The 23588-nt window shown below is 54.3% G+C and overlaps 1 protein-coding gene across 3 annotated transcripts in view; it reads right to left on the reverse strand.

The window, feature by feature from the left end:
- SDK2 (sidekick cell adhesion molecule 2) overlaps positions 1–23588 on the reverse strand; it is a 277315-nt gene that overhangs the window by 114418 nt on the left and 139309 nt on the right. For all 3 annotated transcript variants that reach the window (XM_070483542.1, XM_070483541.1, XM_070483543.1), the window contains exon 3: positions 4224–4330. In XM_070483542.1, coding sequence (XP_070339643.1) covers positions 4224–4330 — 107 coding nt within the window. The remainder of the gene's footprint in view (positions 1–4223; positions 4331–23588) is intronic.

Here is a 23588-nt window from a genome sequence, read left to right on the forward strand (position 1 = left end):
TGAGCCTCAGTTTCCCTATCGTGAGATGCAGCTCATAACACATGCCTTCCTACCTCTCAGACCTGTCCCTGGAAACCCGCAGAGGAAAGATATTTACACGATGACAGTGGAAGATGGATTGTTCTGGGGGCTCCACTGTGTCTCCTCAGCATCCGCTTAGGGCCTCTGTCTGTGGGTATTCTGAGGGGTCTCGGGGGTGAGCTCTCCTCTCCAGAGGGACGGAGGCCTCTTCTTCATTTGGACTGCCTCCTGTTCCCCAGGTGCCCAGAGCCCTAAGCTAGCCAGTGCCTAGGTTGGGGCAGGAATGCACCCCTTCTGACCCCATGCCCCGGCATGACCATTTTTTAGGCACAGGGGTCGCGACCTGGCTCACGAAGGAACCCAGGAGCTCTTATGAGCATTTTCATCCACTCGGTCACCTGCCTGGTGGGGAGACGGCATTCGTCCCGTGGGGACAGCACCTATGTGCAGGGCTGTTGGCATATGGGACACTACAGGCCAGGGGTGTCCTGACCCTGACCCCAGCAGGTAATGTCCCCCATCCCATTTTGACTTTTCTCGCCCTCAAGCGGCAGTGTGGTGAGGGGGCCATTTCGGAATCGGGTCGTGGCTCTGGTACTTCCTAACTGCCTGACTTAGGGGAGCCACCTAACCCGGCCGAGCCCCGGCTTCCTCCTCTGGGCCAGGAGGATGGGGGCTTCTCTGCAGGCTGGGATGAGGATGGGAGGGGACAGACAAGCAGGAGCGCACTGTTACGGGTGAGCATGGTTTTGACAGGTGTCCCTTCTCCCCACACCGGACGCCCTGGAAGATGGACTAGGGGTTGGAGAGTGGATTCCTCAGCTTCTGCAACTAGAGCCCGAGGCCCCGGGATGCAACAAGTGTGTCGAGCGAGGGAGGGGACCCGGGAGGGGACCCAGGAGGTGAGTCTCCTGTCTCCGCCCCACCCTGGCTACCAGGGGTGGGTGAAACCTTCATCCTGTTAGGTTGGAGCTAGACAGGAGTTTTTGGGGGCTCCCCTGACTCGCTGGCTTTAGGGCTCAAAGGGCGGCATAGTGGTTTCTGCTTCATGACGTCATGGAGGAAAGGGCTTCAGGACCCGCGAAGCCACGGGGCACAGTGTGAGGGGCTGGTGGTCAATGCCGGCCGGGGAGCTGTGGCTGGTGCTTGGGAGGCTGGGTCTCCCACCTGTGCCCCCTTTGGCCCCTTCAAGGTGTCCCTTGCTCTCTGCCAGGGGCCTGTAACCACATTTGTACAGCTTAGCGGCAGCAGCACCATGTAGCCTGCTGGCCACACGGTGACAATCGTGGTTGTAACCGTGTCCAGAAGGCACCCAGGGTGACACAGGACTCTGGGAGGGCAGAAGGAGCAGGGCGGGAATCCCCCCGTGAGAGGTGGCCTGATGGCACAGGGGAGAGTGCCAGCTCACTGCTCTGCATTCGCCAGGAGCCATTCCCTTCTGTGGCCTGTTTTTCCCTTCCTTAAAATGACGGTATAGACTATTAATTGCAGGAGTAACTCCCACTGATTGAAAGTGTGTTATTTACGGGCGTTGGCTGGATGCGTTGGTGCATATGATCTCAAGGAATTCCCAGGCACGGCTAGGAGGTGGGTATTGTTAGACTCATTTTTTTTTTTTGAGGTTTATAACAGCATATAAATTTCAGATGTGTAGACTGCATCATGTTCACCACTCATAGTCTGATAACCATATTAGACACATCTTATAGATGAGGAACCTGAGCTGGGCGAGGCACAAAGAGGGTTAGTCACTTCCCTGGGGTCACACAGTGATCAAGGACAGAGCCAGGATTTCACTGTGGTCCGTCTGACACCAAAGCCTATGCTCTTCATTAAGCCGTGCCGCCTCTGACGGTGATGAGCACCCCACAGCCTGCCCACACTGTAGGGTGCCCTCCCCTCAACTGGCCCTGTCCCCTCACACCAGATCTCAGCAACTGCAGAGTCCCTAAACTCCCTCAGGGATTTGGGTCAGGACCCTGCCTGTCACTGCCGCCTGGGGTCATCCTTGCCAGCATCACCTGTGGTGGTCCAGGACCTGCAGAACCCACAGTGTGTGTTGAGGGGGAGCTCAGGGTAACCCCACCTTGGGGGTCTGTGCCTGGGCAGGTTAGGAAGTGGGGCAGCGTGAGTCCCTGCCACCTGCCTCTCACCCCCTCTCAGGCTGGAAGCGCCGGTTGGTCTGAGCCCTTCTCTGCAGCACGCAGAAAATGCCAGGCGCACCAGGTCCTCATCAAAGGCCTTCTGCCCACCATCGGTGCTCCGTGATTGCTTGCTCTGCATGTGGGCCTGGTCACACCCATCCTCAGCGTGGGGGCAAGAGGATCCCTGGGGGTCGGGACAGGGCCCACGCACCTGTCTGGCCTGGTTTCTAGGGAGCATCCCCATGTTGGGCTGTGCGTGCGTGAGAAGCAGTGTGCGTAAGGGATGGGGGCTGGGGGCTGAGTCCTGGCCACACGGGTCCCTGTCGCAGCCAAGGAGAGAAGAATCTCAGCCCTGGGGACACTGGCTTCCATTCTTTAATCTTTTTGATCAGCAGAGCCAGCCCGGGGCAGACTGTCATCTCATCTCAGGGGCTCTCAACTCCAGAAAGTTCCTACGGTCTATGAGCCAAGGGCTTGGAACAGACCCTCCCCATGGGAGCCCGGACTGACCGGTGTCCTGGATGGCAGTTCCAACGGCACATGCACACGAGCCCACGCACTCACATGTTCTCTCTTGCATACAGGTGAGCAAAGAGGCAGACCGACCCAGACATACACATCTGCACACACACGTGTGCACACACATGGATACATGCATGTGTACACACTTGCACACACACACACGCGTTTTCTCCCACTACAAGGGAACAAAGAGGCAGACCCATCCAGACACACATTTGCACACACAGGTGCACGAACCCACACCCAGGCACACACCCGTGCATACACACTTATGCACACCCACGTGTGCAGTCTCTCTGGAGGCTGACCTACGGTCCCTGCTGTGCCACCAGACTCCGGGCACCGGCTGAATGGAGCTCCTGGAGTCCTCCAGCGGCTGGCAGCAGCCCTGATCCATCATCTTAATCCAGGGCTTCTCCGCTCCTTGGAGTAAGCTGAGCTGCCTTTAGTGCTGATTTATGGGGACAATCCATCTCCACTTCTGATTATACTTGTTTTCCATAATTATTATAAACACTCTTTGCCTCACTTGTGGTTTTTTTTAGGCTTCTCTCCCTCACTTCTCTCCAAGTAGCAAGCTTCTCTTGTGTTAAATCAGAGGCAAATCCTTGTTGGCTGTGGTGAGAGAGGGCTCCCCCCCTTTTTTTTTTTTCAAATTTCAGGGCTCATTAAGGCCTTCCACACTCCCTTGCCCCACTGCATGAACTTGGACCTCTCCCCCTTAAAAACCCAGAATGAAGCAGCCCATAATGAGGCCTGTTTCTAGCACACAGCCACTGTTTTAGGACAGGGGTAGGGCTGGGAAGGGGACCCTGAGTCGTAGGGGAGGGTGTTGATTGCTGCTCTCGGCCCTGTGACACCCTTGCATCCTTCTGAAGCTGCCCTCCCTTCTTCCAAGAGAGGAAGCCCTTCTGGGGTTGGTGGCATTGGGGAGAAGGCTGTTACCCACAAAGGCTTGGTGAGGGCCCTCCACTTTGTCCTCTGCCTTCCTGGGCCTTTTGGGAGCCCCGGCTTGTCATCTCCCCTCTTCTACCATGAGGCGTCTCCCAACACCCCCTGAAGATCGTGGGGACCCCCACGCTGTTATTGCTCCAGGGCTGAGTGAGCTGGAGGACAGAGAAGTTAAGATCCTGGGGTCTTGGGAAGTCTGCCAAGAAGAGTCCCATAGCTGGAGGGGTCTGGGCTGGCTATTACGAAGACCCCCCACGTGTGAGGCCAAACCTCGAAGCAGGTGACAGGGCCTCCTTTTAAAAAACGAAGCAGTTGGTCCCATTTAAAGAGAGTGGAACTCAGAGCCAGCAGATGTGTGTGTGACCTCAGCCTTGGGAGCTCCCAGCACCTCTGTGGGCCTTGGTTCCATCAACTGTAAATGAGGACATGGGCCTGGATCAGCGGCATGGGTCACCATGAGCACCCAAAGAGCATGGAAGGCCTTGGCTGGGACTGGCTCTGCCCGGAGCGCGGCTAGTGCGTGAGGACCCCGCAGCCCCTCTCCTGCTTCCCCCCACCCCACCCCGAGGCCCCCGTGGTACTCACAGGCCACCTGGACCTCAGTTTGCCTCTGCAGCAGAGCGCCCATCCGGTTACGCACGATGCAGCGGTAGAAGCCGGCGTGGGTGCGGTCCAGGCTGGTGATCATGTACCTGGGGACAGACGAGACAGCCGGTGAGCAAGTCAGGCAGCTGCAGGGATGCACAGGTCAGACGGAGGTGGGAGGGCAGAGGTCGCTCGCCACATCACCTTCTTCTGGAATGAAGAGCCAGGGAGCTCTTGACTCTCTGGCAATGTCATAGGGTCACAGAAAGGTCCTTATCAACAGAAGGGTCCCTCCCAAAGCAACAAGGCTTTTGCTCAGGCACCCAGGAAGTAGCCTGCATTTTCCCAGGATGGGAGGTGCTGTGCCTGAGCCCTTGACCTGGCCACGACCAGGTCTCCCAGGACTGTCAGGTCTGATGGAAGCTGCCATCCTCCCCTGCCTGCGACTTGCATGACTGAGAAAGATGGGGCGTCTTATTTTGGCCAGGCCCAGGACTGTGCTATAAATATTAATTGAAACAGATGGAGGTGAGAGAGGTGGGGAAATTTACATGCTCCCCCTATTGCTTTGCATCGGTCCATCCCTAAAGTCACAGACATTCCACTGGAGCTTTGTGGAGGGGAAAAGCCAGAGCCTTCTGAGCAGGACAGGCTGTCTGTCTATATGTGGGGGCTATGGGGCCAGGATGCAGGAACCCTTGGGAGCCTGTTCCGGGAGCACGTGACTGGCCCAGAGAGCAGCAGAGTCTAGTGTTGGGGGAAACGCAGCTGGAGAGCAGGTGTGTGGTGTGCTCACCTGGCTGAGAGGCAGGGGGGAGGCCAGGCCAGGTCAGCGAGAGGAGCTTCTGGCATCAGGACATGGGTGGGTGGTGCTCTCTGGTACGGAGGGGACTAGTTCCCCTGGTACCCCTCTGTGATCAGCTTTCCTCTCCCTGGGCAACAAACCACCCAGCAGGGACCTCAAAGGATCAAAGGGCTTGTGCCTAGGATATCTGCCCTGTCTTCGAGTGTCCAAGGGTTTGCCCAGCTGACTTGGTGAACAAGCTCATGGCCACCTGTCCCCAGGCTATGCCAACCCTTGGACAGAGCAATCTGATTCCCAAGAGGTGCCGAGTATTCTTTTGCATGAGTTCTGGCCAGGGCCTAGCATCATCATCATGATCATCATCATTGTCATTATCATTGACATCATCACCATCATCATCACCTCACAATGAGGAAACCACAACTACTGCTTTCTGAGCACCACCTGTGCCTCAGACACAGTACTGAGTGCTTCTCATACACCTCTTCATTTCACACAGCAGTTCCCAGACTATTGGCTATCGTGGACCAGGAACACTTAAAAAAAATGGCGCCACATGAGACCGTCAAGTTTGCCAAGTAAGATCATCAAGACCAACCAGCCAAAATGAAAACAGACGAACAGTCAAGCAACAAAACACTAAAAAAAGATAATATGAAAAAGTGCCAGGCAGGGAGAGAAAAATAAATAGAAATGGTCAGTATTTTACTTAAAATAGACATTTTTGAGATCACAAAAAAGAAAAGTCACTTCAGCATAAAAGCAATTTTAACAAATATTAAACAAATTTTATGCGAAGCCCACGGCCCTAGCTTCACTTTTCTTATTTTCTGTGGACAGGTGCGAATGGTCGTGGGTCTGCATTTGACAGTCTTTCTCTTAATCTCCATGCTAATCCTAGGGAGGGGGTACTTTTATTAGCACCTCCATTTTAGAGGCGAGGAAATTGAGGTTCGGAAACATCTTGACATTGACCTGTGGTCTCATGGGTAGTAAAGGGTCCCACAGAGTCTTTCTGCCCCTAGGTCCAGCTGCTATCATCCGACACTGACAGAGTGTCCCGAAGGGCTCCATCTTCCCTCCTGGGACTGCCCGAGCCCCGGACACACAGATGGGTTGTGCTGAGCTTGCTCTGGCTCTGGCTGTGTGGCGTTCTCCAGAACCTTCTGGCTGTCCAAGCCTCTTATCTCTGCTACCGGCTGCAGCCCTTATCCGTCCGTCGCCACTGTGCACAGCGTGATGATGGGGAGATAGCTGGCGCCAGAGCCCTGGCAAATTTCCCGCTCCTCTCCCACCCCGTCCTCAAGCCCATCACAGGCTCTCTCCTGCCTCTGCCCTGTCTCTCCCGCGGGGAGGGGAGACAGCTTTGGGGACACTGTTTAGGTCTCGAAAACGATGGCGTGATCTGAGAGGGAAGATGGAAGCAGAGATTGCCTGGAAAAGCTCTTATCTTTGGAAACAGAATCAGATATTATTAAAAAGGGACCAGGGAGAGGAAAATGAACAGAAATGGCCAAGAAACTCCCCAAAAGATGCTCAACCTCTGTCACAATGAAACAAAGTCCAATCAAAACAAGACAATATTCGCATATCAGATTGCCTAAGATTTTCATGATGATCACATCCAGTGTTGGCAAGATTGGGAGTTGGGGGTATCCTCGGGTTGGCGGGTGGAGGTGTAAATTGGTCCAGGCTTTGGAGCAAACTCTATCAAAATAAGAATATGCAAGCATTTTGACCCAGGGGTTGCATGTCTTGGAACTGGCCTTTTAAATATACTTGCAAAAATGTGGCAAAAAATTGATACGAGGATGTTCACTGTGGCATTGCTTGTAAAAACAGGGATAAACCAACAAAACTGGAATGGTAGGGACAAGAGTGATAATGTATCCTTATACTCTTGATAAGTTGTTATTTATTGATACAGGCTACCAAATTCTTAATTTAATGTTTAGGATCATGCAAATTGACCCAATAAAAATAATTTGAGTTTGTGGACGAAAAAAAAAAAAGTCAAAGAATAGTGTAAATGGTATGGTGCCATGAGGGTAAATTGAAATAGTATCTATATTTGTGTATATTCGCACACACATAATCACACTTAGACTCTGGCATGTACATAAGATTTTTTCGAGATGGATGCCCCAGAATGTGTTATGTCCCTTTTGGGAGAGGTGTCGGGAATGAGGAGGGAGGGGAATTTCTACTTTTCAATTTTATGTCTACGCCACCAGAATTTTCTTTATCGTATGCATATATTGCTTTTATTTTAAAAATAAAACTAAAAAATGCACTTTGAGCATATAATTTAAGTATACATTATAAAGAAGACACCAGGGACTCGTTGGATGTGGGTGTTTGCTGATGTCAGTGATGCGTGGTAAAATTTAAACTTTAATAAAGGTAGATTTCTGCAGAAGGCTCTATGTCCATTTGTTTCAGCCAGAGGCCCAGGCCCCACCTGGAGCCCTGAGGAGGGCCAGCGGGCTGCAGGCCTGCCCCTCCCCGGAGGCCGGGAGAGGGGAGCCATCTCTGGGCCTTTGCTGGTCCTGTGATTGAGGGCAGACACCCTTTGGCCTACAGAGTGGGGCGCAGCCCTGTCTCGCTCCTCCGCCTCCCTCTCCCGGGGCTGCTTCTGGTGCTTCGGGCCTGGGAGACCTATTTCTGGTTTGTAGGCAACATTATTTAAAGTAGCAGTTCCGCCCACTGCCTTTCCTCCCAGGAAAACCCTCTTCCCTCCACCCAAATTGCAGCTCTGGTCTCCCTGCCTCAGGGGGGTAGGGGGTGGGGGGAGGCAGTTGGCCAGCATCTCAGCTGCCAATCCAGCATCCCTGGTAGTGGCAGCAATGGTGCTCAGTGTCCCCCATGGTGTTCCGCGTCCCCCACAGTGCTCAGTGTCTCCTGCGGTGCTCAGTGTCCCCTGCGGTGCTCCCTCCTGGGCCCTCAGGACACACTCATCTACAGCTCTATCTACCCCACCCCCCTGTGGCTGCCCCCCGGCAGGGAACTGGACGAGCCCAGCCCTGTCCGGGGGCAGTGGACGGAGGAAATGGCCTGTGCAGCAGGGCCTGCCCCTGACCCACCGAGGAGGGAGCTCGGCTTTGGAGAAAGCACCGGGGTTTCTGACTCGGGGAAATTTAGGCTTGATTTTTGCTTCTGCTCTTAGGCATGTGGCCTGGGCAAGTTACGGAAACTTGCAAGCCTCGGTTTTCCCACCTGCAAAATGGGGACAATGATGGCTGTCTTTGATGTGAGCATTGCAAGAGGCCCTGGACCTAAGTGCCTGGCACACGGCAGGTGCTGCATAAACGCTTGTCAAACGAGGGAGCAAATGTCTGAGTCATGGGTGGGGAGTGGAAGGTATTGGGGTGAGGTGGGGAGGTTCAGACAGGAGGACAAGGAAGGGGTGGCAGGACCCCCCCCCACACCTGCACGGGGAGCCATTAAGGGCTCCATGCCCAGCATCAGGGGAGCACATATTTGCTTGGCAAATTTTTCAACTTCCCCATGGATGTGAACCCCAACTGTCCCCAGCCACCAGCGAAGGACCTGCCACACCTCCTTGGTTACCTAAGCCTTCTTATTGGTAGAGGGGCCTCCCCTCAGTTTCTCAGCTGCCGGCAGAGACTGTGTCCTCTTGTCCTGCCTCCTCAGGGACACTGGGGACAGCAAAGGAATGACAGGTCCCCTTCCAAAGGCCACCCCTCTCAGCCTCTTGACCCCAGTGAACCTCTCTTCACCAGCCTGACCTCCCAACCTCCCAGTCACCTCTGTGAGTCTTCAAGGTGGAGGGTCTGAGCCTGGCTCCTCTGAGGATGAGAACCAGTGATGGTGGGTAGGTGGCCCCTCTTCCTGGTTGACCTGCAACCTCATTCTCCTTCTAATAAGGAACAGTGGCAGGGGCGTGGCTCCAGGGGCTGGTGAACGCCTGGATTCATCCACCTCTTGGCCCTCCTCTAAGGTATTTATTGATTTATTATAGGAAATGTATTCACGGGATTCAAAATTCCAAGAATAAAAGGCAAGACAGAGAGTGAACATCTCTCCCATCCCTGTCCCCCAGCTGCCCCGTCGTTCCCAGTTCCCAGCACACACACGGAGGAAACCACTGTCAACGGTTTCTTGAGTATCTTTTCAGAATTCTTTACGCAAATGCAAGCCGACGCCAATTCATAATCCCTCCCCCTTTGAGGAGACACGGCCTCCTGTACTCGCCGTCCTGCCCCTTGCTTTGTGCGTGTGACAGATACTGTGGAGAGCTTTCCGCAACAGCACGTAGAGCTTCCCCAGGCTTCCTGACAGCTGCAGAGTGGTGAGGCATCCCTTGGATGGGGGAAGCTTTGCTTTCTCTCAGTTAGATGGTCAAAGGGAGCGGGCGGACAGGAGAGAGCCCTGGGGGCCAGACTTAGGTAACCAAGGAGGTGTGGCAGGTCCTTCGCTGGTGGCTGGGGACAGTTGGGGTTCACATCCATGGGGAAATTGAAAAATTTGCCAAGCAAATATGTGCTCCCCTGATGCTGGGCATGGAGCCCTTAATGGCTCCCCGTGCAGGTGTGGGGGGGGTCCTGCCACCCCTTCCTTGTCCTCCTGTCTGAACCTCCCCACCTCACCCCAATACCTTCCACTCCCCACCCATGACTCAGAAAGAAAGGGCAGAAAGAAAGGGAGATGCGCCAGGAATCCACACTGTTCTCTCTGCTCCATCGCACTGTCCTGATTTAACCCGGCAGGACCCCGCCGTCTCAGTCCACTCTTCCGAGATGAAGAGATGGGCTCGGGGTGGAGGGCACACGACGACAACTCAGGGAAGAGCCAGGACAGATAATTGGATTTTTAGAGACACGAGATGGGCAGGGGAGAAAAGAGCTGCCTAACCAATGTGGCATCTTCTCCAGCACATGCGGAAACACACAATGCCCTTTGTGGTTTGAGTCCTTGAGTGTCACAGTTGATATTTAAAATGATTCTTACTCGCATTAAATAAGATATTTCAATTCCACGAAGCTGTCAGGAGCTGATGCGGACACCAGAAATAATAGGCACACTCTCCTTGTATTGTCCTCGTTAATAAATCAGATGCCAGAGAGGCACGCAACGATGCTCACACAGAGGAAGGGGCGGGTGTATGCACTCACACACGTATATGCACACACATACACCAGTGCACACGCACCCGTGTGCACACACGTGCTCACATGCAGTGTGCACACTCACGTGCTCCCACCCACGTGCACTCTTACACACACCCACATGCCTGCACATTCACACATACATGTACAAAGTTGTGTACATGCAGGCACACTCATGTGACGCACCTACAAACACACATACAGGTGTGTGCACACTCACCACATGAATGCACTCAGGCACACACTCATACACGTGTGCCCACCTACAAACACACATACAGGTGTGTGCACACTCACCACATGAATGCACTCAGGCACACACTCATACACGTGTGCCCACCTACAAACACACATACAGGTGTGTGCACACTCACCACATGAATGCACTCAGGCACACACTCATACACGTGTGCCCACCTACAAACACACATACAGGTGTGTGCACACTCACCACATGAATGCACTCAGGCACACACTCATACACGTGTGCCCACCTACAAACACACATACAGGTGTGTGCACACTCACCACATGAATGCACTCAGGCACACACTCATACACGTGTGCCCACCTACAAACACACATACAGGTGTGTGCACACTCACCACATGAATGCACTCAGGCACACACTCATACACGTGTGCCCACCTACAAACACACATACAGGTGTGTGCACACTCACCACATGAATGCACTCAGGCACACACTCATACACGTGTGCCCACCTACAAACACACATACAGGTGTGTGCACACTCACCACATGAATGCACTCAGGCACACACTCATACACGTGTGCCCACCTACAAACACACATACAGGTGTGTGCACACTCACCACATGAATGCACTCAGGCACACACTCATACACGTGTGCCCACCTACAAACACACATACAGGTGTGTGCACACTCACCACATGAATGCACTCAGGCACACACTCATACACGTGTGCCCACCTACAAACACACATACAGGTGTGTGCACACTCACCACATGAATGCACTCAGGCACACACTCATACACGTGTGCCCACCTACAAACACACATACAGGTGTGTGCACACTCACCACATGAATGCACTCAGGCACACACTCATACACGTGTGCCCACCTACAAACACACATACAGGTGTGTGCACACTCACCACATGAATGCACTCAGGCACACACTCATACACGTGTGCCCACCTACAAACACACATACAGGTGTGTGCACACTCACCACATGAATGCACTCAGGCACACACTCATACACGTGTGCCCACCTACAAACACACATACAGGTGTGTGCACACTCACCACATGAATGCACTCAGGCACACACTCATACACGTGTGCCCACCTACAAACACACATACAGGTGTGTGCACACTCACCACATGAATGCACTCAGGCACACACTCATACACGTGTGCCCACCTACAAACACACATACAGGTGTGTGCACACTCACCACATGAATGCACTCAGGCACACACTCATACACGTGTGCCCACCTACAAACACACATACAGGTGTGTGCACACTCACCACATGAATGCACTCAGGCACACACTCATACACGTGTGCCCACCTACAAACACACATACAGGTGTGTGCACACTCACCACATGAATGCACTCAGGCACACACTCATACACGTGTGCCCACCTACAAACACACATACAGGTGTGTGCACACTCACCACATGAATGCACTCAGGCACACACTCATACACGTGTGCCCACCTACAAACACACATACAGGTGTGTGCACACTCACCACATGAATGCACTCAGGCACACACTCATACACGTGTGCACACCTACAAACACACATACAGGTGTGTGCACACTCACCACATGAATGCACTCAGGCACACACTCATACACGTGTGCCCACCTACAAACACACATACAGGTGTGTGCACACTCACCACATGAATGCACTCAGGCACACACTCATACACGTGTGCACACCTACAAACACACATACAGGTGTGTGCACACTCACCACATGAATGCACTCAGGCACACACTCATACACGTGTGCACACCTACAAACACACATACAGGTGTGTGCACACTCACCACATGAATGCACTCAGGCACACACTCATACACGTGTGCCCACCTACAAACACACATACAGGTGTGTGCACACTCACCACATGAATGCACTCAGGCACACACTCATACACGTGTGCACACCTACAAACACACATACAGGTGTGTGCACACTCACCACATGAATGCACTCAGGCACACACTCATACACGTGTGCACACCTACAAACACACATACAGGTGTGTGCACACTCACCACATGAATGCACTCAGGCACACACTCATACACGTGTGCACACCTACAAACACACATACAGGTGTGTGCACACTCACCACATGAATGCACTCAGGCACACACTCATACACGTGTGCACACCTACAAACACACATACAGGTGTGTGCACACTCACCACATGAATGCACTCAGGCACACACTCATACACGTGTGCCCACCTACAAACACACATACAGGTGTGTGCACACTCACCACATGAATGCACTCAGGCACACACTCATACACGTGTGCACACCTACAAACACACATACAGGTGTGTGCACACTCACCACACGAATGCACTCAGGCACACACTCATACACGTGTGCACACCTACAAACACACATACAGGTGTGTGCACACTCACCACACGAATGCACTCAGGCACACACTCATACACGTGTGCCCACCTACAAACACACATACAGGTGTGTGCACACTCACCACATGAATGCACTCAGGCACACACTCATACACGTGTGCACACCTACCCAAATGCATGCACGGTTGTGTATACACATGTGCATATGCACACTCACACACACTCACGCATACACGTGTGTACACATCCACATGAACACACACTCGTGCATTTGTGCACACCCACACACATGCACACATACATGCCCACTCATATAAACATACTTGTGCATGGGGGCAACACTCCCAGGATGAACACACATCACGGGCACTCCCATCTGAGGTCACCCAGGACACCCAAGTCCACCTTACTCGGTGACAGGTCCCTCCACACTCTCCCTCTCACGCTGAGACCACGCACACAGGTCCTCTGGGCTTCCTCATTTACATGCACTCAAGAGAGACCACCGTCCACTCACATATACACACATTGTCTCCCACCCAAACCACAGTTTCTAGGTCCCAGGTGGCATTCAGGGACAGAGATTTCTGGATGGCGGATCACTGGCCGGTCCCGGGACTTTTCTTTCCAGTGCCCTGTGTGTGGGGGAGGCAGGCTGAGGGGAGGGAAGGAGCAGCACGGAGGTTTGGCAGGAATGGACTCCCGCCACTGTGCCCCCTCCCCAGGCCCCAGCCCTGAGGCCTCTTCTCCTCAAGTGACCTGCGCTCAGGGAAGGAAGGCAGCTGGGCTGCCACATCCACTGCAGGGCCAGCAGGGCCTCTGTGCACTGCCCGCAGGTGTCCCTGCAGAGGGTGAGCCGACCCGGGCTGCAGGGAGGCGGTGGCCAGCAGCTGCAGGGCCCCCGGGGCCTCCTCCTTCCCACGGGCTTTTGGGCGTTGGCAGAGGCAGCAGTCCAGGGCGTGTGCACACCCGCGTGTGCATCCTCAGACACCCATGGGCACACACAGCGTGCCCCTTCCTGCTGCAGGGGGACGGCTGTGCTCCAGGAAGTGGCCACTGAGGTGGTGGCTGGCTCGAGATGGGCTCTAAGTGGGGGTTTGCTTTTGCAAAGATTCTTCAGGAAAGAAGGCAAAACTCTGCCCAGAGTGGTTTAAAGGAGAAAGTACATGTACCAGGTAATAAATCATGATAATAACGTACCACTATATAATCAACCCAATTATTAGTGGTATAACAAACGCCACTGTTCTAGGGGCTTTAACATCTATCAGCTCAGTTAATCCTCACAAGACCATAGGAGGCACGTGCTAATAGAAACCTCAGTTTATAGGTGAGAAAACCCGGGCCCAGGGTGAGCAAGTAATTTGCCCTAGGTTACACAGCTAATAAGCACCTCGTACCCTGGGACAGAGACGATGAGCCTCAACTGGACATGGACCCAAGAGTTTGGGGTCTCTCATCCCTGGGGTTCGCTTTGAAGAAGGAAAATTTTGACTGTTCACACTCCCCGGGCACAGAGGCTGTCGATGATGGAGGGAATAGGGTGTTTCTGAGCAGAGCCTAAGATCTGGTCTGCGGCAGGGTACAGAGGAAGCTGTCGTAAGCACCGGCCAGCCTAGTAGCAGTGGAAACCAGGGCGAAGGGGCTGGACCACTCTGGAAAACACTTCAGGGGGATTTGGTTATGGAGGGGATCAGGTAGGAGAGGGGTCGAGGAACGAGCTGACTGCTCTGTGTGATACAGGCACTGGAATGTTGACTTCCCTCTGGCAGCAGCCCCGAGGCTCCTGAACTCATGGGTGTGCGAGAGAAAGAGAGACACGATGAAATGGAGGGGAGAGAAACAGAAAGGCAGAGAGACAGACGCACACACACACAGAGACGAAAGTTCTCCCGCACCGGAAGTAGATGGCGCCGAGGAAGGCTGGCCCTGAAAGGATGATGCCAGGACGGTACCCTGCAGCGAGGATTGGCGGGCAATTCAGGAACAGAGATTTCTGTGCTTCTATTTTAAGCTGTCTCCGTCCTGTGCTGTAATTCTCCTCCCACAGCTTCAGGAAGAGTCTGCTACGTGCACACTGGCTTCTGCTAACGGTGCTTTGGGGCAGGAAGGGGAGACGCTGTGCTCCTGGGTGGGGTGGGGGTTGCTCTTTGCAAGGAGACTACAGCCTCAGGGGGTGGTCGAGGGGGGACTGAGACTTGATCCCAGAGCAGGGAAGCAGCAAGTGAGGCCCAGAGAGGCAAGCACCATCCTGCAGAGTTTCTGGAAGGCTGGGGAGGGCCATGGACTCGTCCCCTTGCAGAGCGTGGCCATCTGGATAGTCAAGGACATCATGGCCCTTGGAAGTGGGGGGACTTGGGCACAGTGGGTGACCCCCACCACCTGGAGGACTGCAGGGTGGACAGGGCGGGAGGAATCCTGACTCTGACTCTAGCACATGGAGGACAGAGTGACCCTGGGTCACAGATGTCAGGCCTAGGCACACATTGATTCATGCCTCGGCTGACCCCCTCACAGGTGTACAGGGGTGGCTGGAACTTCTGGATCCCTGGGTCCATCCCCTCAAGGTGCAGGTGAGGAGCAGAGGTGCAGGGAGCGGCCAGGACTTGCTCACAATGACGGGGGTCTGCAGCACCTGCAGCATGCTGGGAACGGGATGGACCCCCGCCTCCAGGAAGTGTAAAGTTCCCCATCGGCCTCGCTCTCCAGCTCTACCAAACTTCTGGCAGTTTCTGACGAAAACAGGCTGCCCCTCACCTCTCCACGTGCTGCCACTCAGCCTGCAGGGTCCCTCTCTGCTCTCAGCTAGAATGTCCCCTCCATCCAGGAAGCCTTCTCAAATCCCCCCTGGGTTACCCCACGCTTCTCTCCTGCCAGACCCAGTGCCTCTGTCACAATTTAATTGAATATCCTATGTACTTGTATGTGTCTCCCCAAAGCCATGGCTTGCACATTGGCCCATGTCCCCCACGTACCACGCCTAGAACAGGACATACTCAATGAACTTTCTCTGGATGAGTGAATGAAATGGCCAGTGTGGAAGGCCAAACAACGCCCCAAACATGTCCCCGTCCTACTTCCCAAAGTCTGTGAATATGTTACCTCACAGGGTACGATGGCTAGACCGTGTCCCCCAGAAAGAGATGTTGCCATCCTAGCCCCCTGTCCTTGTGAACCTGATCTTGTTAAATAGGGTCTTTGCAGACACCATCAAGTCAAGATGAGGTCACTAGGCAAAGCCTTAATCCAAGGTGACTGGCGTCTTTGTAAGAAGAGACACAGACACGGACACGAGGAAGAAGACGGCCATGTGATGCCAAAGGCAGAGACTGGAGTGACGCTGTCACAAGTCAAGGAACGCCAAGGTTTGCTGGCAGCACCAGAAGCTGGAAGAGAGGCCTAGAATGCATTTTCCTCTAGAGCCTTCAGAGGGAGCGCGGTCCTGCCAACGCCCCGATTTCAGACTTCTGGCCTCCAAAACCGTGGGAATAAATGTCTTGTTTTAAGCCACCCGGTTGGTGGCACTTTGTCATAGCAGTTCTAGCAAACTCATACAGACGGTAACGGGGACTTTGTAGCTGGCATTAAGTTAAGGCTCTTGAGATGGGGAGGTTATCCTGGATTACCCAGTTTGTTGTTAGTGCCGTCCAGTCAGTTCCAACTCCTAGAGCCCATGTGGACAGCAGAGTGGAAGCCGGCATCCTCTTGCCTTTGGGGGCTATATGAGACAATGCTCCACTGCTATTCATGGGGTTTTCATGGCTAATTTTTTTGGAGGTGGGCGGCCAGGCCCTTCTTCCTAGTCTGTCTTAGTCTGGAAGCTCTGCTGAAACCTGTCCACCATGGGTGACCCTGCTGGTGTCTGAAATCCTGGTGGCCTAGCTTTCAGCATCACAGCAACATGCAGCCACAAGAGTATGGTAACCGACGGAAGAGCAGTGTGGTGGTGTGGTTCCCTGACTGGGAAACAAACCCAAGCCATGCGGTGAGAGTGCCGAATCTCATCCACTAGACCAGTGGGGCTGGCTGGATTACCCCGTAGGCCCAGTGCAATCTCAGCAGAGTCCGAGTGACAGAAGGAGATGTGAGGAGACAAGCAGAGGCTGCAGTGATGCGGGGCCACGAGCCGAGGAATGCAGGTGCCCTCTAGAAGCTGGAAAAGGCAGGGTGGGAGGGGTGCCTAGGGTAGGGGGGTGAGGATGGATGTCGTCCATTCTCTGCGGACTCTTAAGAAGCAGGCAGCCACAGGGCTGAGCCAGGCTGGATGAAGAACTGCCTGAAGGCTCCTCAGACGAGACGCAGCCTGTGGGCCTGGACGACCACCTTCTGATGGATGGTTCATGTCAGAAGTAGAGGAGACGCTACAAGTCGCCCCCTCCCTGCCCTGGCCTCTTGCTACTCTGAGTCCAGCGTGTGGCCCTGAGCCTCCTCGCTCAGCTGGGAAAGTGACGATGCTCTGATTGATCCCGGGGCCTGTGGTCAACGAGAGGGACAGCAGTGTTATTGAGCTGGGGGCTGCCAACACCATGACAGCCCTGGCTTGGGTTGGCTGGGGGAGGGCGCCTGTCCACTCTGTGACCTTTTGGGCCAATGAACTGCTCTCAGTGAACAAGGAAGAGGACTTCCTTAAGGATTTCCATTGGCAGGGCGGTCCCCACAGACTCTGGGTGAGAGGACAGAGAGAGGACAGGGGAGGCCTGAGATGGCCACTCAGCATGGGCGGGTGGGACTGTCACTGCTGGGGAGAGGAAGCAGGACCCTCCCTCTGACAACAGCTGTCATACCAGCATCGGGTTCTGAGCAAACACTTGTACATTATCGGGTTCATCCCCACATTTACTGCGGGGGAAGAGACTCTTACCCCATTTTATAGCTAGGGGACCTGGGCTCAGCAAGTCTGAGCAAGTTGCCTAAGGTCACCCAGCTAGAGGGCAGCAAAGCAAGATTTGATTTCAGATCCATCTGACCCTATGCCCCACATCCTCCCCTGACCTGTCCAGGGACCCTCAGTCTGCTCAGCGTGCCGCTCTCTCCACACTCTGGAGTGAGATGCCTCTGGGGAGCTGCTCAGACCTTGTCCTGACCTGGGAGCTGCGCCTGAGCCCTGCTCTGAGAGAATAGCCTTACTGCTGCTGAAGAGAGGAGAGTAATGAGACCTGGGGATCATTCTGCAAAGTGAAAAGTGACACGGGTCATAACATTTTACTGCCAGGAGCAGAGGATGGAAGAGATGCAGGAGGCGAAGCCTGTCTAGGGTGCAAGCAGTTAAAATCTGCAGGGCTTTCAGTCTGGGTTTTTAAAGGACTGGGAAAGAAGAAATCCTGAGGTTTGAGGAGGGCAGTGTGGTTAAGAAGAAAAGAAAAGAAAAAGGAAGAACAGAAAGGGGAGACGAGAAGTGTCACCTCCTGCTTTGCCTGCAGGATGCTCTGGAATTTTCCCCATCGCTCGCTCCCTGCCTTCTCCGCCTCTCAGGGAGAAACAGAGGGCACCTTCGTCCTGGGCTCCTGGCATCTGGCTGAAATGCCTCGGGATCTGTTTCACATCAAGGTTGATCAGAAAGAAAGCAAATTAAAACAAGCTGATAAAGAGCCCGCCTGGAAATCTGGCCTCAAGGAGCCAAGCTGCTTGGGCATTGAGACCTAATCACGCTGCGGGGGCCGGGAGGAGCAGCCTAACTGATCTGCTTTCTTTGGGCCTCCCTGCCTCCCATGTGTCCAGCAGGGAGGCTGCCTTTAGTGGCTTCTCAGCCCCGGTGGCAGGAGATCCTATTAGGCCTGCCTGGGTGGAGGGATCTGGCCCAGGAGCCTTTTTCCTCCACTCCGCAGCCCGGGTCCCGCGATATGAGAAGCACAGTTTGTTTGGAGGAAGCGGGGGCATTGGGACACCTGGGGGTGCATCCATCCTCTGCCCCCACCCCATTCACCCCTCCCACATTGTCAGAGACACTTTTCCCAGCCCTGGCTCCATCCCCAAGCTGGAGGAAATTGGCTGTATGAGTTTCCTAGGGCCGCTGTGACACACAATCACAAGCTTAGCGACTTAAGGCAAATGCATTTTCTCACAGTTCTGGAGGTCACCAGTCTGAAAGTCAAGGTGTGGGCAGGGCTGTTCCTTCTGGAGGCTCTAGGGGGAGAATCCGTTTCCCTGTCTTTTCCACGTTCTAGAGGGCGCCTGCATTCCTCGGCTCGTGGTCCTGCATCACTGCAGCCTCTGCTCGTCTCCTCACATCTCCTTCTGTCACTCTGACTCTGCCGTCTCCCTCTGAAAAGGGCCCTTAGGACTGCGTCGGGCCTACCGGGCGGTCCAGGATAATCTCTCCAGCTCACGTCCTTAACACAACGACAGCCGCAAAGTCCCTGTTAGCACCTGTGTGAGCTCGCTAGAGGTGCCAAAACCAAGTGCCGCCAATCGTGAGCCTTAAAACGACAGCACTGACTGTCTCACGGTTTTGGAGGCCAGAAGTCTGAAATCAAGGTGTTGGCAGGGCCACGCTCCCTCTGAAGGCTCCAGAGGAAAATGCATCGTAGGCCTCTCGGCTAGCACCTGGGGCTACCCACAGTCCTTGGCGTTCCCTGGCTTGTAGCGGCACCGCTCCAATTGCTGCCTCCCTTGTCACACGGCCTCCTCCCTGTGTCTCTGTCTCCACATAGTGTCTTCCTCTCCTTGTCTCTCTCTTCTTCTTATAAGGACACCACTCCAGTAGGGCCTCATCTTAACTAATTACACCTGCGATAACGCTATGTCCGAATAAGGTCACATCCTGAGGTACTGGGGGTTAGCACTTCAACATCTCTTTTTGGGGACACAGTGGAACCCACAACAGGGGGATCTCCAAAGATGCTCTTCAGCCCAGGCCTGAGACACAGCAGGTGGGAGCAGCAGGAACCATGCTCTGGTGACAGCCCAGGGACCGAGGGAATTGGGGTGGCGTGTGCATAAGGGGAGACGCGGCAGGGAGATCCGGGGGGGCGCTGCTGCAGGCTAGGGGAGCTGAAGGCAGCGAAGTCTTTTGGAGGAAGTGCTGTTGGAAGCAGGACGCAAGGGGAAGGTGAGGATGGATGAGGGGTGACAGGCATGACAAGTGGAGGCCAGAGAGACAGATTCCGGGGACTGAGGGTCACTGAATGTGCCTCTGGCCAGGGGAGAGGCTGGCCTCGAGGTTGGTGCGAGTCCCCACAGGGCCTTGTGGCCCAGGCTGAGGAGTTTGGGCTTTTTCTTAAAGACGATAGGAATACGTTGAAGGTACTAAGCAGGTGTGTGAAGCAGACGTTGGTCATCTCTAGCCCGTGGGCTAAATCTCTGGCTCACTGCCTGCTGTATGGCAGACATACTAAGAATAGCTTTTACGTTTTTAAATTGTTGAACAAAATCAAAAGAAGAAATCGTAATACTGCGGCAGGTGAAAACCATATGAAATTCAAATTTCAGCATCCATGAGTAAAGTTTTATTGGAACACACCCACTCTCACTCCTTGACGTAGCGACTGCGGTTACTTTCGCGCTGCAACCGCAGAGCTGAAAAGATGAAGCACAGATTACACGGCCCGCAAAGCCTAAAATAGCCACTATCCGGCCCTTTACAGAAAGTGCCTGCCAACCCTTGGTGTAAAATAAACAGATTTATGTTTTTACAAAGACTGCTCTGACTACGGGGTGGACAATGAACCAGAGGTGGCGAAGGTCAAGGAGGCCAGTTTGGTCTTTGCCACTGACCAGGGGAGAAATGATGGAGCTGACCCCGTAAAATGGCGCCAAGGGCCAGGGGAAGGTGGAAGGGTCTGCTGATGTTGGCCTCAAGGAGGTGCCCGATGGCCCGGGGGGCAGTTTGCACGGACACAGCTGGCTCAGGAGAGAATGAGGGGGTGAGTAAGCGGAGAATGCAAGGACTTGGATCATGATAGGAGAATGGACAGTAGCTAGAGAGGCAGTGTGGGGCAGGAGGTCATCGGAGGCGCTTCATTTTATTAAAGATGTGAGAGACCTGAAAATGTTCATGTGTTTGGCGGGTAGGAGAGGTTGGAGGGAGAAGCAGAGAGAGGGGAGTGATGGAGCCAGATCCTGCAGGGGGCGGGGGCGGGTCCAGGGCACAGATGGTGCAGGAGTGGCTAACTGAGGCCAGGCAGGAAGTGGGGGGGATTCCTCACAGTGGCGTCTATTCCTCGGGGAAGTGGGGGTGAGGGGAGGGGTGGTGGGCTGGGGGTGTGTGTGGAGGGGAAGTGGAGGATGAGTAAGCGGACCCACTGAGCAAACTGCTTGAAGGCCCAGGTGAGGGGGTCCCCTGAGTTTGCACCAGGACCGTCCACACAGGTGGGTAGTTTTCTCCAGCAGGACTCGCAGGCTTACTAAAGGACAAGGTGGGTTCGAAGCTGGAGGGGCCCAAGGCTAGAGTCTTCCAGGAAGCTCTGGCAGATGGACCACAATGCGAGAGAGCTAAAGATGCTGCTCAGACCAAGCTGAGACGATGAAGACCGGGTCGGCTGGTTAGGGAGGTGAGTCCACGTAGCAGGGAGCTGACGGACGATGAGAGCCGGAAGGTCAAGGGGCTGAAGGCCTGCTACTGTAAGGGCAGTGTGCGGACCAGGGGCAGGGGTATCACGTGGAAAGAAGTTAGAAATGCAGAATTCGAGCCCCACGAGACCTCCTGAGCTGCGATCTGCATTTTGAGAAGTTCGCAGGGTGGTTCCTAAGCACACCATAGTCTGAGACAAGCGTCTACCACGTGGTGGTCCAGGACAGGTGCCGTGGGGTGATGAGAGGGAAGCTGGGGTGTGTGCCCACAGAGGGGGAGGTGTCAATTTAAGGTTCAGGAGTGGCAGTCCCAGGTGAGGACAAGGGCAGGGTGTGGCCTCATTAGTCCTCAGTTTCCCCATCTGTGAAATGACTCTGATCATTGTCTGATAATGAGTCTGACCATAGTCCTAAAGAATGATAATCTTTACAAACCCTGCTTTGGCCTCCAGATTTTCGCTCCAAACCTAGCTGCACCGCTCCCTAAGCCTGTGACCTTAGACAAGGGGCTGAACCTCGTTAAGCTTCGGGCACTCCGTCTGTATAACGGGCAAATTAAGAGCAGCTGCCTTATAGAAAATACCAGCGCAGGCAGTTCTGCTCCAACGCTTGTTTCGAAAACATGCATTTGTTCCCATGTGATCGACATATCAGAGAACAATCTGAGCGTGACGTGAGTTTTGCATTTGCCTGTGCATTTTTTTTGTCCACAAGAGACACTTAAGTAAACGCAGAAAACCACATGCAGCTGACTGAGCTGAGGTTCTGCACGAGACGCCGCCCGCATGCCGCCTCAGCTCACCGCCTGTGCTGGGAGCTCACCGCCCGTGCTGGGAGCTCACCGCCCACGTGCGGTCTGACAACTTTCCTCTCCATCCCAGACATCCCTCCTTCCACCACTTCACCATACCCCACAAGCTGCAGCCCTCCGACGCCCACTTCCACAGCGAATTTCAGGCCCTTCCCAGAGCAGAGTGCCATATGTACTGTGGTATTCACACATTTCTTAACCATTGAATATGTGTGAAACTGTGCAACCGTCTTTATGCAGTTCCTGTCTGTTTTTACGTGTCTCTAATGAAGTTTTTGAGTGTTGTGCCCTCCTCCCATTTCCCCCATTAGCTCTGTGGCTTTTATTGCATAATTTTGCACAGCATGGTGATTTTCACCGACGTTTATGTTGCATTATAGCGGAAAGGACTGCAAAGCGCTTAGCATGGGGTCCGACATTTGGCAAGCCCTCAAGAAACGGGTCCGTATGTGTTTACTATTATTATCAATCATTCAACCGAGACTGGAGGGCCCACAGTGTGCCAGGCAGCGTGTTAGGCTCTGGGTACCAGCAGTCAGTATAACAACAATAATAATAGGAAGACCGCAGGCTCACGGCTGTGGTGCCATCAGCTGCTATGTTTACATGAAGATGCGACGGCTGCTGCCATACTCTGCTGAGAAATGCGCCGTTCCCCACTTCCACTTCCAGTCCACTCGGTTCCTACTGTACCTGCCCAGATGACACGCTGCTCTGGAGGCAGCATGGAAGCAGTGAAACATCGGGCCCTGGGCATCTCCGAATCCCAGAGAACGAAGGGAGCAAGGACGTGCTCGTCTCTGAGAACGACTTTGTCATGGCCCCTTTAATTACCATGAAAGATGATGACTAATTAATACTCTGGCGCATGGGGCAGACGGGCATCGTCGGAGGCATTACCGTGGAGGGGGAGCACCGGGTGGCCCTGAGTGTGGGTGACGTTGTGAACGCTGCCAAGCTCTGCCCAGCTGCCCTCGACTTCCTGCTTGGCTGAGCCCTGCTCCCCCGTCTTCACCAGGCTCCTGGTTTCCCCAAGCCAGGTGTTTGTGGGATTAATGAATGTTGATGAGGCTGGAGGACGCCCCGCAGTCTCCCTGGGGCTCCCCGCAGCTTGCCCGGGCAGGCGGAGGGGAGCAGGACAGAGGCCTCCTGCCACCACGCAGTGGGCACCTGGTGTTGGCGGCTCGGGCAGGCAGGCGGGGTGCGTGGTAGGACGCCCATTCCCTTTCCGGGCGGACCTGGCTCAAGGTCAGGGCTGATATCCCTTCTCCCCACCTGAGGCAAGGCTTCAGGTGTCACTGTGTTTCTCCTCTCCGGGTCCCAGGCTCAGCCACCAGACAGGGTAGGTGTCTGCTCCCCACGCCCTCCTCTAGCTCCAGGATCTGGGGTGGATCTCCCTTTGAGAGAGTCCCGGCCACCCTTCCACTGAGGTCAGAAACACATACCCCACGGTGTCCAGCGCTGTGCTGGGGG

This window comes from Equus asinus, chromosome 13 (assembly GCF_041296235.1).
Source record: "Equus asinus isolate D_3611 breed Donkey chromosome 13, EquAss-T2T_v2, whole genome shotgun sequence".
NCBI lineage: Eukaryota > Metazoa > Chordata > Mammalia > Perissodactyla > Equidae > Equus > Equus asinus.